Genomic DNA, 19,294 nt, shown 5'->3' with positions numbered 1-19,294 from the left:
ACACAGTGGACCAACACCAGCAGATGACATGGCACCCCAAACCATCACTGACTGTGGAAACTTTACACTGGACCTCCAGCAATGTGGATTGTGTGCCTCTCCTCTCTTCCTCCAGACTCTGGGACCCTGATTTCCAAAGGAAATGCAAAATTTACTTTCATCAGAGAACATAACTTTGGACCACTCAGCAGCAGTCCAGTCCTTTTTGTCTTTAGCCCAGGCGAGACGCTTCAGACGCTGTCTGTTGTTCAAGAGTGGCTTGACACAAGGAATGCGACAGCTGAAACCCATGTCTTGCATACGTCTGTGCGTAGTGGTTCTTGAAGCACTGACTCCAGCTGCAGTCCACTCTTTGTGAATCTCCCCCACGTTTTTGAATGGGTTTTGTTTCACAATCCTCTCCAGAGTGCGGTTATCCCTGTTGCTTGTACACTTTTTTCTACCACATCTTTTCCTTCCCTTCGCCTCTCTATTAATGTGCTTGGACACAGAGCTCTGTGAACAGCCAGCCTCTTTTGCAATGACCTTTTGTGTCTTGCCCTCCTTGTGCAACGTGTCAATGGTCGTCTTTTGGACAACTGTCAAGTCAGCAGTCTTCCCCATGATTGTGTAGCGTACAGAACTAGACTGAGAGACCATTTAAAGGCCTTTGCAGGTGTTTCGAGTTAATTAGCTGATTAGAGTGTGGCACCAGGTGTCTTCAATATTGAACCTTTTCACAATATTCTAATTTTCTGAGATACTGAATTTGGGATTTTCCTTAGCTGTCAGTTATAATCATCAAAGTTAAAAGAAATAAACATTTGAAATATATCAGTCTGTGTGTAATGAATGAATATAATATACAAGTTTCACTTTTTGAATGGAATTAGTGAAATAAATCAACTTTTTGATGATATTCTAATTATATGACCAGCACCTGTATACATATACAGTATTTACACACACACACACATACACACACACACACACACACACACACACACACACACCTGGGTTATTTGAGCAGGGGGAAGTGAGACAAAGTTGGATGAAATTAGTTGTTTTTCTTGAAGGAGAATGTATTTCCCAGCCTTTAAAAAATATATCAGAGGATTTCACATCTGGCTGTCAGACTTTCCCAAGATGATGCCAACCAAGCCCAACAAACACTTACTCGAACTTCAAAAACATCCATCATAAAAAAAGAGAATAACAACGTTAAAGGTGGGCAGGAAGGAAAGAGGGGAGAACTACAGAGAGAGAAGGAAATAAGGGTGCTTTTACAATAGAGCTTTTGGTGCGGACCTGAATCTGTTTGACATTAGAGTTCAGTTCATTTGGTTGGTTCCGAACCTGACCTGAGTCCACTTGAAATGGTGAACTTTAATATGGTTCGCAGTTGGTCTAAAAGCAGTATGTCCTAGCTTGTGATCGTGAACAGCCATTGATGACATTTAATTCACATTTTTGCATGCTCCTGGGGCACGTCTTTGTTTTCAGAGCTGGTTTACTCAATTGCCTTCACAGAGTAGCTTGCATCTCTTGAAATTTAACTCTGGTTCTGACCAAGCAATCGAAAGGGATAAGAGGCTGCAGGGAAAGTGGAGAATGACTGAGGGACAAATGATCAGGTGATGTTCTTGAATTTGTCAGGATGCAAGATGCAACACAGCTGGACTCACAATCAGCAAGATTTAACAGTCTTGAGAGATCCTAAAGTCAGCTGTTCATTAAATTCCTACCGTTGGAACAACATGAGAGAAAGAGGACTAAACAAGCAGCAGCTTTCTGTCATTACCTTGAATTTCGAAAGCTCTCCCCTGGGAATAAATGTGTCATGCAGACTAAGATTTTCGGCATGGTAGTAATTAGTGGCTTGGCTTAACGTTTCAAGCATGGCTGAAGATCAGTAATCCAGGAAGCCTCAACGTGACGTACTCTTGTACAATCAGGAGGAAACATTGGCAAAATTAGCGAGATTGAAAGGAGTAGGAACAAGGAAAGAAAAGGAGGGCAGAGGAGATTGGACAACATGCCCCATCCCACCATTTGAAGGACTTCAGGAGGAAATTAATGTTGGCAGAATGGAGACTAATAGGGCATGATGTAAGGAATTTATTAAGAGAGAGAGCTGGGCATTAGGGAACTTTAACTGAGTTTGGAGCCAACGGCTACAACGAAGAGAGAACAGGGAAGAGAAACAGTCCTCTCTTAGAGAATGCAGCCATTCACTGAACGTGGTTTGGACGGCTCAGTCCTTGGTCCAGATTACTACCCACAAGTCAACTGTTTAATCCACTTTTAAAGCCTCCATTCCTTTAAAACTGTGTCTAAAAGTGTGGGAATTTGGGGTTCAGGAGAAAGACAGAGCAGAATGTTTTTATTTTTTATTTTTTTATTTTTTTAGGTGGGATGATGTTCCCTCTGCATCTTTCTGATGCACCAACCCTATTGAAATCTGTGCATTCACAGAGTTCTCTGATGCAGCGTAAACTCTAGTGTGTAGGTGCCCTAAAGGGATTTTCACACATTGCTTTACAGAAAAAGCTACTCTGTTGGATACAAAGGTAAAACATAGTAACTTCTTTTTTTGTCGAAATTATTACAGAAATGGGGCTTCTTAAACTATGATCTGTCCAGTGACAGACGGGTTTGGCTCAACGATGCTCAAATTTAAGTACATATCTTATCAATTAATTATGATGTATGTACAAAACATTTGGCTGCACCATCTCTCAGTTCAAGTGTTGGCGTATTTACTGTTCATTTACAGTCAAGCAGGAATGCCTACTAGCAACCAACGGCAGAGACTCCAGTGATTTTATCGCTGTCATTGTGAAGGCCCCGTCACTCCTTCCAGTAGCCCTTATCCTTGGCCCCTTTACTTCAGATTTGTTTGCATCTGTTTGCATGCACACAGGAAAAGCAGTCTCTACTGTGTGAAGTGAAGTAAAGCCCCCTGCTGCTTAAGAAACAGTGGCAGATGCAAGGGAATCATTACCTGTTCCAACCTTCAAACAGAACTGCTGCAATTGGACAGATTAATGGGTGCTTTTTCACTGTTGGCCCTACAAAAGCTTTATGAGATTTTGCATTTACTTACTTCCCAAATCTCTAAATTGATCTTCTTTGTCCTGATGCTTTTATTGGGCTGGGATTCAGTAACGTGTACGAGTGCAGCAGTTGCAGATGTAGGTGAAGGTCAGTCTGGGCTTGATGGTAAGAAAGCAAAGTGTAAAAGCTCTTGTCTACAATCTTTCACAAACAGAGCATATCGCTCTGCTGCTAATATGACAGACATTTGATAAAGGGGGAAAACTTGAAATCCTGTGTGTGCGCATGCGCGCAGAAGGCCAGAAGTCATCTCCACATGTTTCTTATTACCTTGGTGCTGTAGAAGAAAAGCAGCAATGCTTGTATTTCTTTTTTTTTTTCTTTTTTTTTTATCTGTTTTGCCTGTTGAATGGAAGAAGATAAACAGATGGCTCTCTGAGAGAGAAACAGGGTTGGCTTTTATCGGTTCTTCTTAGAATTGATTACAGTGCTTGGAAGGTGAGTGTTGTAATGTTAGCTTTTTCTTCTCCTCAATTTTCTGCAATTAATACAGCTCGAATTGCTTTAAGTACAGACTCCATTCATACATTTTGTAGATCATTTCAGTCTTAGGTTTATTTTCTATTTTTGGTATTTATAAACTTTATACCGTATGATACTGTTTATGAGATTCAAGATAAAAGCTGAAGTATGTAATTTCTGTACCACCAAACGGAATTGCAAAAATAAACTTTGTTTTAAAAAAAACTTTCTGACTACGCCCCCCGTCTGCCTTTGTCAAACAAAGAGTTAGTCCCGGCCCATTGGTTGAGTAATGTTGTTGGGGCGGGTCTAAGCTGGTCGCTCAAAGCAAACAGAGCAATTTTCATAGTACCAATTTTTCAAGTACACAGTGCTTACAGTTTTTGAGAAATTCAACCTATGATTGGCTTAATTATAGTTGTCTCCGCATATTAAACTGGGAAAAGAGAAAGTATTTTTACACAGAAAAGGTTACATATTTCAGCTTTGAAGTTTGAAAATCTCCATTCCTTCCATTAATTCATTACATTGTTAGACTTGCATGTCATTGCACCATCTATAGCTGCATTTACACCACAAAGGTCGATAGCGAAGTGGTACAGAAGACATGTTATGTGTTGATTCTTCTGCCCAGTAACTGAAGTGTCTTGACAACGGCAAAGTTCAAAGAACTCTGTTGCGCCATTTCATTTACATTACATAACATTACAGAACCTAGCCTAAAGCGTACCTAAAACATTATAATCTTACTGTCTGGTAGGCACTGGTATTTCGTTTAGGAACTGTTAAACAGTTTGTAGAATAAGTTACCAAATGTTCTGTTCCCTAAAATTAGTCACAGATACAATTTGTCACTAGTACTCACATGAATTAACCATTGAATCGAAACAATGGCAGCCTTTGGGCCATTCTAACCCTAAACCATATAATGTCACATTCGACTATCAAATCTTACATCTTTAATGTATGATGGTTTGTTTGCTAGTGTCTGTATCTTTCAACCATTTTACAGAATGCTGCTCTTGCAGATGCAGAAACTTGAATTTCAGAAACGCTTGTCCATAAGTAGAGGTAGACTGCTATTATTTGTGTAAGGAAAAGATCTCTGTAGAGACAGAAGGACAGAGTCGTACAGGAAATTTAAGACCCTTTGCATGTGCTACAGGTGAACCATGTGCCAACACTTCAGCACGGAATGTTCTCTGAAGAGTAATGACATGGAAACTCCTTCAAGAGCCGCTTCATACTCTGTAAGCATATTTTAGGGTTTTTACAGCTCTCGGGGGAAACATTAGTTTGTGTAACCTTTCACATTTTAGCCATTCGGTTTGGTTTACCAGTTACACTTGTCTTCATGTGTGTGTTTATGGTTTTAATTTAGAAGCGCTCACACAGGATATTTTATTGTTTTCCGTCTATGCACATCCTTCAGGCATCTTTGGTAGTAGTGTTTGTTCAATATCTTGCACCATGACTGTCACAACAAATGATGTGTCAAGTTAAAAACATATCTGTGTTCTGTTCCATTCCATTGAGCTCCTTATAATGCTTTTTGAAGTAAAAAAAACATGCCCTGTGTGAATGCCCCCTCACACAGTGTCATTATCCATGCGTGGACATTTCCTCAACGCTGCAATTTTTTGGGTCGAAAGGTTCTGAGCACGTTGACTAACTCTTCCAGCAGCATTTCTACTTGAGCAATGTTTGATATGGTACAATTACAAACAGTTCATAACATGGATTAGCTAACCGTATTCAACTACGCTGATGGAATGCCTTTAGTCACTTGCTTAGTTAGTCTATTCTAATTCTGATTTTGCAGCACCACAGTGGAAAAAGAAACCAAAACATGACCAACAAATCCAAATAGGTACAGAATTACACAGTTCCACAATGAAAACCATTCGCCTGATTGTGGAAAAGTGGCTATTGATTTTAGCCAGCATGACATTTACTGGTGCAGCTCCCTGTGTGTGTGACAGGTCAGAGTTTTACCATCATAAGCAGCTTGGTGTTAAGGATAGGGGTGCTAAAGCAAACACTGTGCTTGTGATTAGCCTTTAGAGCGGCCACTGTCAAACCCAGAGCGTGTGTGACGTGGAGAACGTAAGCGTTTCTACATGAGGAAGTGGTTTGTTTAAAACGACCTAGTATCTTGGTGGGTTTGTTTTTCTTATAACTGAGCTTTCATGAATGGAGTCCCTTATCCCCTCCACAACAGTACATAGACACTCAATGGACCAAATCACCAAGACAAGAGCCTCAGCCAGAGGAAACATGAGGGAGCACCAGGCAATCAAGAAAAATCTACACAACAAAACCTGCATGCTACCTTAAAATCTACAAACCACAGTCCTCAAAATATTTCCAAATCCACAAAATACTTGATGTGCAAGAAAAGCCATCAGACACAAACCTCAAAGTGGCCTGCACATGTTTTTAATTTGTTTTATTTTTATTTTAGAGACAGTTGGGAATCTCTGTTAGGGACAGAACATGCTGAGAGAACCAAGCAAACAAACACACCCACTCAGGTGCTATTTCCCCCTTATGCATGAGTCTGATGAGGACCAGAAAACACCAAAACCATCTCTTTTTCTGGATAGCAAACTCAGGTAATTCTCGGCTTTTGATCTTTGTCCTACTTCTCTGCGCTGGGTAATGCAGGAAGAGCAAGATAACAGAAGTAATCCAATGCAAACTCTTTGAAAGACCCTCTGACCATCCCACTTGGCCCACCCGCACCCTGGTTGAGTTCACAGAGTTGCAGTCAGAGGTATTCTTTCAGAAAAATGAAAACAGGGTTTTGAACCAAACAGATTATGCCAAGCAAAGACAGAGGAGAACTTCCAGCTGCTGACAGACTGTGGGATGAAGAATGAAATTTTAAAGGATAAAAACAAAATTAATTTTTATAAAGAACTCAAAGGTAAAAAAAAAAAAAAAAAAAGTAAAGAACTCACGAACCTTTTGACTTTTACGTTTGTGGACACTATTTCTTTGTGTCTGTTTTCCGTTAAGATCCGTCTAGTCCTTTTGTGATTCCTTACTCTCCCTACAGCTCTCTAAAAGTCCATTTAAGTTGCATTCATCTCATGTCCCAGGATATTAAGGCCTTTTCCCCCTCGCTCCTTGAGTCCAGATCCCCACCTCTCAGTGTCCAGGGGCTTGCGCAGCCCAGTAGCGAGATCCCGTTCGAGGGTTTACAGGCTCTGGGCCATTGTCATGGCTCTTGAACTCCCAGCTGCTTCCTGGAGACTGAGGCACTCTTGGACAGCAACTCCGGTTTTTCATGTTGGATGAAGAGGGGAGGAGTGGATTGTTGGAAGAGGGGATTGGGACCTGTTTTTTTTTTTTGTTTTTTTCTCTTTCTCTCTCTCTCTTCATTTTCTCCATTCAATTTTAGAGGGAAGGGCCTATCCCTCCTCTGATGTAACGGGTACTGAAATAGAGACCGAATAACTCGACTCCTAAAATTTCACCTACCATCAAATCTTGCATTCTTCTGAAGAGAAGGAGGAGGGGATGGGGAGCGGGGGAGAGGGATCTCTCTGAACTCAGGGAGAATAGGCTTACGGTCTGTGTGGATAGGAACTGCTTTCGCTTAGACCCAAGCGGCTCAGGACTCCACCATTCTGTCCTGTGTTCTACGCTCAGTCTCACAATATGCACATGCTTTCACCAGTTCTGAGAGGATGGAACATGTTAAATTCGAGGAAGAATTTATTATTCTTTCTTTTAACCCTTTCAGAGGAAAAGCAATGTTATCCCCCAAACTGTGTGAATGTTTCTCTTAGAATGTTTGTCTGAGCTCTGGTCAGTAGTAAAAGGAGTTTGTGGGCGTAATGTGGTATTTTTATTTTGATAAATTGACTTTGTGTGTGTGTGTGATCTGCAGAGGTGTTAAAATAGAAGTCTGATGCCTGAATGGTTGGACTTCACGCTCTCAAATGAACTGTTAAGTAAATGGATAGACGTCTCCTGTTCAGGAGAGATTTTCTGCCGATCTTCTCTCCCACAATAATATTTAGCTTGTGCCTGAGCCTTGTCTGACATTTCACTAAGCAGCCAACTCTGTTCTCTTGCTTTCTTTTTTATTTTATATATTGCAGTTATAAAAAAAATGTAGATACAATATATGTAGACATTTAGCCGATGCTTTCAACCAAAGCGACATACAGTGCATTTAAGGTATACATATGCACTTGCTGCTTAAACTCGCCAAGTCGCTATTCTGTTTCTAGTAGATGTTCCTACTTAACTGTATCAGCTGTAGTATCCGCTGTATCAGGAGGTAGATCACGTGAGCTCCACTGTCCTCACTCCCATTGGTAGTCACTGGATCGTGTTGCAGCTCATTTGCATAAAGTTAAAATCTGCTCAACTTTGTCGCATCAGTTCCTGTAATTGGTAGAGCATGGTCCTAGCAATGCTAAGGTCATGAATTTTAGAGGTCGACCGATAATGGATTTTACCGATAACTAAGTAGGGCAGGATCTGCCAATAGCCAATTAATCAACCAATAGTATTTAAAATTGATACTGAACGAAAAAATAACAAAGTAAAATAGTGCTGAACTTTATTACAAAAATGAACAGTACTGACTGAACCATGAAAATGTACTTTTTTTAAATGAAATAAATATATAAATATTATATATTTATGTGTGAAAAAAGCTCGGAGAATCACCATAGACTCCAGCCACCCGAGCCATGGGCTGCTGTCATTGCTACCATCAGGCAGGCGGTATCGTAGCATCAGGACTCGCACCAGCCAACTTCATGACAGTAGTGTAGTGTATACATACCTTTTCGTTGCTGATGTTTAAAATCCACATCTGAAGTGTTCCGCTCCATGCAGATTGTAGTCTCACATGTCAAAACAAACGCCACAAGGCATCAGTGAAGTGATTTCACCTCTAGAGGCCGCTCTCATACAGTATAATGACAGCAGACCCTTCCCAGCCGCTCCTGCACCAGACGCAACAGGGAAAAACTATCGGTGTGGATTTTTGCAGATAACCAATAGTTCCAGAAATCTGTTATCAGTGCTGATTAATCGGCAAAACCGATATATCGGTCGACCTCTAATGAGTTTGATTCCCAAGGAACACACAAGACTGATAAATGTACTATATATCCTGACTGCACTTTAAGTCGTTTTGTATAAAAAACGGCTGCCAAATGCGTAAATGAAAATGCGTTGTAAACAGTCGTGTTACTGGCGCCACCTCAGATCGGCAACTTTTGTCCACTTTGTCGCTGCAAATTATTGTCAATGTGAATGCACCTTAATTAAAGGGGTCATGTCATGCATATTTTTTTTTTATTTACATCCTTTAGGTTCACTTATAATGTTAGCAAAGTTAGTAAACAGTCATAATGTAGTATTACATGACCTTTTTCGACCCTGTGTTTAGCCCTTTGTCTGAAACGCTCTGTTTTACCTGTACTATAGCTTTAAAACACGCCCACTGTTATGATTGGCTGACATCATTGAAAAGCAGGCGCTTTCCAGCCATTACAAGTGTGGAACTGTATTTTCCAAGAATGAAACAATGAAAATTAGCAAGCAATGTACGAAATCCCCTAAAGCACTCAGTCCAGACAATCATTGATATGAACATATGTACCAATTTATGTAAAGCACACAATCAAACTACAACAGTTGTTCGACTGAAATAACAATAGAAAATTGAACAAAGTTGTCACACTGTTTCTCCCCAATATTTATCAGGCATACAAGATTTGGTGATAAATTAACCCTATTTAAACAGCAAAAACAGTCTAGTCGAACACAAGCTGCAAATGAATAGGGTTAATTAATGTTTATCAAGCTGTATGGAGAGTGATATAAGGGACGTTCAGCCCGGGGTTTCCCCCTGTTTAATCTCCTGGCTTCAATACACATCCAGTGTAAGCAAATAAGCGATGTTCGCCGGCTAGGGTATCTCCCTCGACTGGGTTGACCAGGGGAACTTAAATATGGGAAAATTGATGTCCCGATGCGTTCATTTCGGCCAAAGTGCGAGACAGATGAGAAAGCAGGCAGCCTTACTATCCTATACTTCACCATTTTTTTTTCGTTGAGCTCCACATTCTTCTGCTAATTCCTTACATATCAAACAAATACAGGCAGAAGAAACATTGGAATTACACTTGTTACTCACCGGCATTACTGTCATGTCCAATATTGTTGGCATTGCTCCATCTTTCAACACAAGTGTTTTTTTGCAAAGCCTGAATCCTTGGTTCACAGAAGAATTCATCCATGAGTCCAAAGAATCCAAATTTCTATATTGAATTCATTACTTACCTAGCATTGGAATCCTTTTTAAGGATGCTTTTGAGCATCTCAATTTGGTTGCGTCACGTTTCACTTGTTTTCATCATCTCTAATCATAGGCGCTGTTTTAGGGACACTGTGTCAAGTGTAGTTGTAATGTTTAGAAACAAATTCCGAGATCCTAACATTCTGTTGTGCTCGGTGCTGCTGTCTTTGAGCGCAAAAGCACATCTGTGGATCTTATCACGTGGCTTGTTGAGCGTGTTGCCACGGAGACATAGCGCGTGTGAAGGCTTCACGCTATCCACCACGGCATCCACGCTCAACTCACCACGCGCCCCACCGAGAACGAACCACATTATAGCGACCACGAGGAGGTTACCCCATGGACTCTACCCTCCCTAGCAACCGGGCCAATTTGGTTGCTTAGGAGACCTGGCTGGAGACACACAGCACACCCTGGGATTTGAACTAGCGAACTCCAGGGGTGGTAGCCAGCATCTTTTACCACTGAGCTACCCAGGCCCCCTCATTTTCAAAATTAAAATATTAAAATACCTACTGTTTTAAAAGTATAGTCACAAGACGTAAACAAAATTTTAATGTGATAAAACAATTATTTTAATGTGATAAAATCGCTTACTAAACTTATCTGTGTAAAAACCTTATCCAATCTAATCTGTTGAATGCCATAATAGTAAATCCTTATTTTTATCACATTGAATCGTGTATAATGTTTACATTTTACTTTTGAAACAGTGTATTTTGGCATTTATGGATTGACCCCTTATTGTAAGTGCCTTGTAACTGCGATTTATGCTTTGTTGTAAATAAATGTGAACGAGTCCAAATTATTTTTTAATAATAACAAAATAACATTATGCCACAAATGCTGTTGATTAAGCTAAAGTGTTTCTAGCAAGTCAGTCCACTGTCGGCCATCTTTGGAACACTCTCGGGGAGCTATTTCCAGTCATGCCAGTGCAGCTCCTATCCACTTGAATGGGAAAAGACCAAAATCTCCTAAACAGTTGGTCAAGATTACGATCAAAGGACATATTTCAAATCAGCAGTAAAATCTGAAAACACTGGTATCATAAATTGTGCTGCTTTACCTCATATTACTCTAAAACGCGCAATTTTCCCGGCTTGTACAGCTAATGCGCATGCGCATTAGTGAGTTGATTGACAGGCGACGTCTGTATCTAAAAGGTGATTGGCTCATTTACCTTTAAGGCGGTACTTCTTTTCTACATCCCTTGACCGTTGGCTGCCGTTGGGCATTCCAATTTCTCCCATTCATTTTAATAGAAGTGGCCCATCTCTGCTAAATAATCTCTGATTAATCTTAACTTGTACTGAACTCAGAAAATTTTTTTGAGTTTAGAATTGTGGATTTCTCCTGCTTAGATTTAGAGGTCCGGGGCTGTCAATCATTTGATCTACCCCGCTCGCAGCACACAGCCCCCACCCCACTACACACACATCCGCTCATAAACTCACTGTATTTTCAATTTATCTAATGAATATGTAATTGTGAGTTACTATAGGGTTCAGTCTGTTTTTATTTATGTCTGTGTCTCTCTCTGTGTGTGGCTCGATGTGGGACTGTTTTGTGCATATATGCTGCAGGCTGTCTTGAGACTGCTGTTATTATCTTAACCCTGATTTGCAGATAGACAAACCATAATGATGATTTAAACAAGCCTTACAATGCTCTCTCTTCCCCTCTGTTTTCAATCAGTCTGGTCTCTGGGATAGATTTGTCTGTCATTATATTCTGCTACCTTTCCTTCGACATGACATCATCCACATTGGTAGCGTGTGTTGTTTTATTTTTTTTAATCTTTTTTATTTTTTTTTTTTTATGAACACGACAGATGTGATGCTCTGATGTAATGTCTGTAGCAAATTGTTGCATACTTGGAGGCCACAACCTAAGAACTTGCTGTCACAAATGCACACACACTTTGATGTCATCAATACTCACACACTTCTGTTTAGAACAGTAAAACAGTATAGCTTCAGGGCTCTGTTACATGCTGCCAAATCTTTCTCCAGAAGCTGCACATCTTTCTTTCTAACACAGATACTTCCCCCACATAATGTTTCTCACAAATCCAAATATTTACTCGATATGAAATAAGCACTCTCCATACGGGCCAGAGAAAGCCTTCCTGTTCACCTCACAACTGCAGACAAAGAACACAACGAGAGAGAAAAAGACGTTTATGATTATGTGCTTGACCTGTCCTCTTCATGGACTTTATGAGATTCACAGCTGTGTTCATCTTTCCATCTTTTGTGTTTAAGCATAATAGTCTTGAAGAGAGATTTTTTTTATCTGTTTTAGTTATTGCTTCAGGGAATATCAGGAGTTTGTGTGTTTGAGTGAAAAATGTGAACATCTGTTTCCAGACAGTGGCAACAACTGAACATTTGTACACGCATCAAGAGTCTTAAAGGGATAGTTCACCCAAAAATTTACTTAGAATTTTTTGTTCAACATAAAGGAGAAATTTTGCCAAGTTTCCAAGTTGCCTATTTCTTCATAATGAAAGTGGTAACCTTGTTTAGCTGTGGTCACCATTCACATTAATGATATGAAAAAGAGCAACTTTAAGGGGCATTCACACTGATGTTGAGTAAACAGTTTGCAAAGTCACTGTACTCTTGGTTGCTAGAAGCTATTCCTACTGAACTGTGGCATCCAAATGTATCAAGATGCGGATCAATCGGCTTTCACTAGCTGGGGTTCCATCTAAATGTTTCGCATTTTTAAGCGCTTTTCTAAAAATTCGACGTAAGAAAATATGAATTGTTGCACTTTTCCATTCACTATGTAATGTGCATTATCATGAGGGCGCCTCCTTGTCATGATGGAGCAGCTGAATTACATCCCTGCTTCGAGAAGAGTTTTATTTGCAAGATTGGAACAAGTATCTAATTTTATTAAATGCATCCACGAGACACCGCAGAATAGGTGTTATATTTGATATAATGGAGCTGAAATAGCTGCGATGCCCATACGCTGCCAGTCTCCCCATACCTGGGAGCGCCCGCTCTCAAAACTGTTCTGGCAGATTGTGAAACCCACTTTGACGAGCAGCTGTCAGTTAAACACCTCCAAATGACAAGCGCTATGTTCAAAGAATTGTGTGCAAAGGTCAGACCTTTCGTTGGGCCAGTCACATTAACCTATCGCACGCTCCTAACACATGCACGATTGGTCAAAACACATCATCGTTTTGCAAATAAACTGTTTCTATCACCTTAATGCACATTTAACTAATGTGAAACTCTAGACAATTCAACTCCTACTAGCACATTAAATTTTATGTGAATTTAGAAAGTTTAATCGCATATGAAGCGTTTCCATTCAGGATTTCTTATGCACAATTTCAAAATGCACATAAAAATAGTTGGATGGAAACCCAGCTACTGTCTGCCATTGGTAGTCTCCACATCATTTGCAACAGTTAAACGCTGCTCAAACTTGTTGCATTGGCAACTATCTGACGTTCTTATCACCTCATATCGCTAATTCTTTTTGAAAATGAATGATCAGTCACTTCATATCGCTGTGAGTGTGAACATCCCTTTTATTTGGTGTGGAAAGGCTTTTGCTAACAAAAAACAAAAGGCCAAACGTCATTTTTAATTGACCTTGAACTCTATTCCTTTTTTTTGTTTCATTCTTGTGCTTTATTTTTATTTTTTTTCTGCAGGTATATATCTGTCCGATCTGACTTATATTGATTCAGCGTATCCCTCCACTGGCAGCATTCTGGAAAATGAACAGCGCTCTAATCTCATGAACAATATTCTGCGTATCATCTCAGACCTACAGAGATCCTGTGAATACGGTGTGTTAAATATTAAATGGTGTGCATAATTAGCATATTTGTTTACATTTGGAACAGTTCTTGCAGTGATACAAGAAAATAACAGCTGTGTGAATTAATTTGTCTCTCGGTCTTAGATATCCCAGTATTGCCACATGTCCAGAAGTATCTCAACTCTGTTCGCTACATTGAGGAGTTACAAAAGTTTGTGGAGGATGACAATTATAAGTGAGCAGGAGCTTTTAATATTTAGGATGTGGTGGTGCTGTGTTCTTGAGGGATACTCAAGATACTGTATTTGTTTGTCCAGATTGTCCCTAAAGATTGAGCCACCAGCTACCAGCACGCCTCGCACCACTGCCTCTAGAGAAGACCTCACAGGTGAGAAAAACTCATACATATTGACAGCCTGTCCTTTCACTGCTTTTAGTGCTGTGTTGCTTATTTACTTTATTAAATTTGTCACGACCCCTTCCAATTTTAAAAACTCCAATCTCTCTCTACTCATTTGTTGTGGCCACGGTGTCTTTGTAGAGTTTGTTCCAAATCATGTAAAAAAGTATACTTCAACACAATCTCTGAGAGACGGGCTTCAAAGTTATCCATTTTAACGACAGTAACTTAGGCAGGGCTTGAAATTAACTTTTTGGCTCACCGGTCACTGTGGCTGGTAGTTTTCCAAGGTCACTAGCCAAAATCCCCCACCTCGCATAATGTGATAAAGGAGACTGGAGACTGTAAAGGCCTTGATATACTTTCTACGATATCGAAGAACGAATGGCTGTGACGTCATTTAGAACAAAATCTGGCCAAAAAGGTGTTTTTGAGTTAGTTTCTGTGGTTCGTAACAGTTCGCTGGGGCGAACTTTTAGGAAATATTCTTACCGGCTGCAAAGCACCTTCTTACTGTCATTGGCCAGTGTGGCCTACAGCTCCATCTACCTTGAGACTGACAGCACATTCTGTTTGCTGTTGTTCAGTTATTCAAAATCAGTCAACAGGAACACATAGTCATGTAGAGTTATTAGCGAGCTGGTGCAAATTTACCTCTATCATACGATCGTTCGCTTAGAGAAGACCATGTCATGCGATTTGTTTTTGCTTTGTTTAATTAGTCTACTAAAGGAATCAAATCCTCTCAAATACTCTCAAGTACCCATTCACTCATGTGCCATCTGCAGCCGTTCACACATCTGTCTGAAGTAACATATGCCTCTATCATCATTCTTTTGTCTTTATTCTGCACATTAACACTTTTATACAGACATGTTTGCAGTAGTATCAGTGTCATCATAAATCACAATGACAGAGTTTAACTGGCAAATATTATGGCCTTGTATAGTGTTAGCGCATTAGTGTCATGAATTCATAATGTAAACAAGATAAATTAAACATTTTCAGAATTGTGGCGGAATGATCCGCCCCTCCGGCTCGTCATCGTCGCCCCGCCTCTTAGGGCCACCCTTCAGCCAGGCTCACGATGGGAGTTGGGCAGGAGAGCGAGAAGTGGTGCATAATTAATAAGCCTCGTTTAGTCAGCGGTGAATGAAGCACACCTGATGGGAATAATGCTTCATCACCGCTGTCTTTAAAACGCAGAATGCACCTCTTCTCGGGGAGCCGGCTTCAAATCTCCACGTGTGCACACTGGCATCCTCACACTCCCAGGACCAGAGCTGGGAGGGCTCGGCACTGGACAAGATGGACGCGCTGCCGGACCTGTTCTTCGGACCCCTGGACACGTTAATGAGCCGCCAGGGGTAAACTGCTCACGTTGCCGCCGACGGGCTAGATGCCGGGCCACCTTCCCCTCACGCTTGCCGCGGGCCTGGAAAGACAGGCCGCCAGTGACGCCGCCCCTCGCGCCATGGACTTTGGAGTGGAGCGTGAGTGGCCAACTGACCCAGCCCGTGCCTGGGCTATCCTATGGACACTACCCCGCCCTTTCACGGAGCACCGTTCACTGTGAGAATGCCAGATTCCCCCTTTTATTATGAACACTATTCCCCCTTGGACATTTTACTACCCCTTTTGGACATTTTACGTTTATTATTATTTCCAATAAATGCCTCTCCGAGGCTTGACGCCTCACCCACTGTGTCTGTCTCTTGCTCACCCTGCCACAATAAATATTACTTTAAATCATCATCGAGTGATTAAAACAGCTTCTTTTACTGCCCTCATGTGAATTCTGCTCATAGAATGAGGCATAAAGTAATTGAGAACACATTTTTATGTCACATTAGTTAGGTTTTACTGAGTGCCTTCATATTTAAATGCACTTCTAAAGGCCTCCCACAGTGGTGTGGCAGTGTTTGAATGTTTGGAAACAGTATACCGTTGCTTGGCCGTTTAGAACTTCTTTTTACTCCTGAACGAAGAAACAATAAGAACTTCTCTGAAAGTATATCGCGGCCTTAACTGCATGCATTTGTTTGGACATTTAATTATTTGACCATTTATTTAAACAAGAATGATATGAGAACCTATAAAATATCCAAAGGCAGATGCCAGTTAGAACACGAGTAGGATAGAACAGGATGAAAATTTGTCAATCATTTTTCCATAATTCATGGAAGTTTCAACCCCTTCAAATTGTACTTGCCTATGAAAGTTTACCATTGTTCTACCATTGTTTAACAGTGCCATTTGTAATGACAAGGCCATTAGGTAAGACCATGGGCGGCTTCACATTACTGTGGTTAGGTTAATGTTGATAGTCTTCTCTAAAAAAAATAAACTGTAGTATTTGTTATGAAAAAGCTAATTGCCTAAACACATTTAGAAACCTTTAACTACAACTTTCACAGTTGTAGCCTGATACAAAATATAGTCTAATAGATTTTGCCTTAATAAATGTAAAATTAGTTATACAAGTTACCAGTTAGTTTTATTGCATTAAAAAAAAAAAAAATTTATTAAAAAAATATATATATATATTTTTTTTAGTAAGGATGATGATGTCTAAAAACTGATGATGTATTTGTCTCCTTTTTACCTCGTCAGTGCTGTTTATAATGTATGTGCTGTCTAGCAGTTTGAGAGGTTTGACTTCCTCCATATAACGCATTATACTAGAATGTTCTTTGTAGAATTCAAATGGGCCACATATGTTTTGTGTTTTCCACCGGCCGCCGCAATATCGAGTGAAGCGCAACTGAATCAAGCAAGTTTCGCTCTGCGCTGTTCCAGAGCTCTGGCAATCTTGTCTCTGGAGCGCGCTGGTGTGTGCAGCGGAGGTTCACATGAAAGCAAACTTCATTTGCCCCGCACAAATGCGCGTGTACGTTATGAATACCGTTACATTTTCTTTTGGCAGCAGCTCTGAGTCGCCTGACATTCACAGAATTTTCAATGCAGGAAAAACCCTGAAAAAACGTCACCCGCCAAAGTGGCTAGTAAGAGTGACAGAGTTACCTCTCCGATTTTTACCCGCATTTGGTGGGATGGCGGGTGTTAATTTCAAACCCTGAACCTAGGTATCAACTCTTCACCTGGCACACGCGATTGTAAATAAAAAGAGTCACATCTAAACCACACTCTCGAATAGTTTTAACCAATCATCAGCGCTCTTCGACCAACCAAGTTCTCTTGGGTCAAGAATTTCAGAGATGTATGCGAACAGGAGAAATCTCACCAAATGAAAAACCTTGGCAGAACAAAAATGTCACTGCATTTCGTCATCATTAGCAGGTGAACTAAGTGAAGCCTGTTCGCCCAGTAAGTATAATTAGCCTTTCTTCTGCTGCTGCTGCTTCTGCTTCATCTGCTAGTTAACCCATAATGAAATCGCATTGGCCTAGAATCCTACTCCACCTTGTATTAAACATCAGATGTTCTGAATGGCAATGACTTTGTTGTTTTTCCACTTTTAATGAGTAGGAAAATAACAAGGTGTTGAAAACTTGGTCACATTAGCTTAATTAGGACACACAGTAACCAACACTGTATAAAGTTTAAAAAAAATTCCTTTTTAAAAACTTGCAGCAAGTAGTTCAAGTGTACAGGACATTACACACTACTGTCACCAAACAGTTAAAAAACAATAATTTAAAAAAATCCCTGTTTTCAAATTCTAGAAAACTTCACATTATTTGTACAAACTGATAGTTCTGCCCCAAACTCGCACCACTGGTCGAGCCAATGTGGCTGTGTTGGGCTGGGTGGTCCGCTCAAGCAAAAAGGAATGTTTTGATAGCACGACAGTATTACACTTTTAAGGCCCCAGCACACAGAGAAGTTATTCTACGTTCAGACCAGACTTATTGAACATTCAGACACATTTACGTTAAACGTTTAATACTAAATGTAAAACATCAACTAATATGACATTAAAATGTGTCATCAGTGACTACATGACTCATTCTGTGAGTAGAATTCACACAAGATCAGTAAAAGAAACTGTTTTAACTACTCGGTGATGATTTAAAGTAATATATATATGCAGTAGATAATGTGTAATTTGTAATATTTACCTTTTACATTCATGCGCTAACATGATATACGCAGCCGTAAAATGCACCGATTGCACTGTTTTTGTAATTTATGATGACACTGACACTACTGCAATGATGGGTCTATAAAGAGTGTTAATGGGTAGAATACAGACAAAAGAATGATTATTAGGCTGTATATTTGGGCAGATGTGAGAAGAGCTGTCAGCTGCAAATGGCACATGAGTGAATTAAGAGTATTTGAGTAGATTTTATTCCTTTTGTAGATTAATAAAAAAAAATGCATGACATGTTCTTGAAAATGTCTATATTTGCACAGATGCAGGTAAATTTGCATCAGTTTGCTAATAACTTGCTAATACACGGCGGTGTGTTCATGTTGACTGATCTTACATTTACATTTATTCATTTGGCAGATGCTTTTATCCAATGTGACTTACAAAAGAGGAAAACATAAGCGAATCATCTTAAGGAGACAGTGGTATGATAAGTGCCGTATTACAAAGTTTCACTAGCATCAGAATAGTATTCAAAACAAAATAAAGTGCAACAGGAAAATTATTTTTTTTTTTTTTTTTTTTTTTTTAAATGACTGGTTAAGTGCTCATGGAAAAGATGTGTTTTTAGTCGTTTTTTGAAGACAGAGAGTGAGTTAGCTTCATGGATGGAGTTGGAAAGGTCATCCACCAACGTGGTATGATGAAGCTGAAAGTCCGGGAAAGTGTTTTGGTGCCTCTTTGTGTTGGTACAACAAGGCGACGTTCCTTAGCCGAGCGCAGGCTTCTAGTGGGCGCGTAGCTCTGCATAAATGATTTTAGGTATGCTGGAGCAGACCCAGTGACTGTTCTGTATGCCAGCATCAGAGCCTTGAATTTGATACGTGCATCAACCGGCAGCCAGTGGAGAGAGACAAGGAGTGGTGTAACATGTGCTCTCTTTGGTTCATTAAAGACCAGACGTGCTGCTGCATTCTGGATCATTTGCAGGGGTCTAACTACACATGCAGGGAGTCTAGTTATGACAAGTGACTGGACAAGCAGTTGTGTGGCATGTTCAGAGAGGAAGGGTCTTATCTTCCTGATATTGTAGAGTGTAAATCTACATGATCTTGCAGTCTTTGAGATGTGGTCTGTGAAATTTAGTCTGTTGTCG

At 40.2% G+C, this 19,294-nt stretch overlaps 2 protein-coding genes across 7 annotated transcripts in view; one reads left to right on the top strand and one right to left on the bottom strand.

Annotated features, from left to right (window-relative positions):
• LOC127416099 (angiopoietin-related protein 1-like) overlaps nucleotides 1–6,915 on the bottom strand; it is a 28,681-nt gene extending 21,766 nt beyond the window's left edge. The window contains exon 1 of the mRNA XM_051655247.1: nucleotides 6,526–6,915. The gene's annotated coding sequence lies outside the window, so the exon portion shown is untranslated. The remainder of the gene's footprint in view (nucleotides 1–6,525) is intronic.
• The window catches only part of LOC127416096 (ras-specific guanine nucleotide-releasing factor RalGPS2-like), a 194,290-nt gene that overhangs the window by 148,476 nt on the left and 26,520 nt on the right, over nucleotides 1–19,294 (top strand). For 5 of the 6 annotated variants that reach the window (XM_051655238.1, XM_051655239.1, XM_051655234.1 and 2 more), the window contains 3 exons: nucleotides 13,572–13,709; nucleotides 13,826–13,916; nucleotides 13,999–14,069. In XM_051655238.1, the coding sequence (XP_051511198.1) occupies nucleotides 13,572–13,709; nucleotides 13,826–13,916; nucleotides 13,999–14,069 (300 nt within the window). Of the gene's footprint in view, nucleotides 1–13,571; nucleotides 13,710–13,825; nucleotides 13,917–13,998; nucleotides 14,070–15,089; nucleotides 15,720–19,294 lie in introns of those variants that run through there. The other variant, XM_051655240.1, reaches the window with a different exon arrangement.

This window comes from Myxocyprinus asiaticus, chromosome 25 (genome assembly GCF_019703515.2).
Source record: "Myxocyprinus asiaticus isolate MX2 ecotype Aquarium Trade chromosome 25, UBuf_Myxa_2, whole genome shotgun sequence".
In the NCBI taxonomy this organism is placed as follows: domain Eukaryota; kingdom Metazoa; phylum Chordata; class Actinopteri; order Cypriniformes; family Catostomidae; genus Myxocyprinus; species Myxocyprinus asiaticus.
Note: the sequence above shows the minus strand (reverse complement) of the source record. Positions and strands in the feature narration are given on the sequence as shown.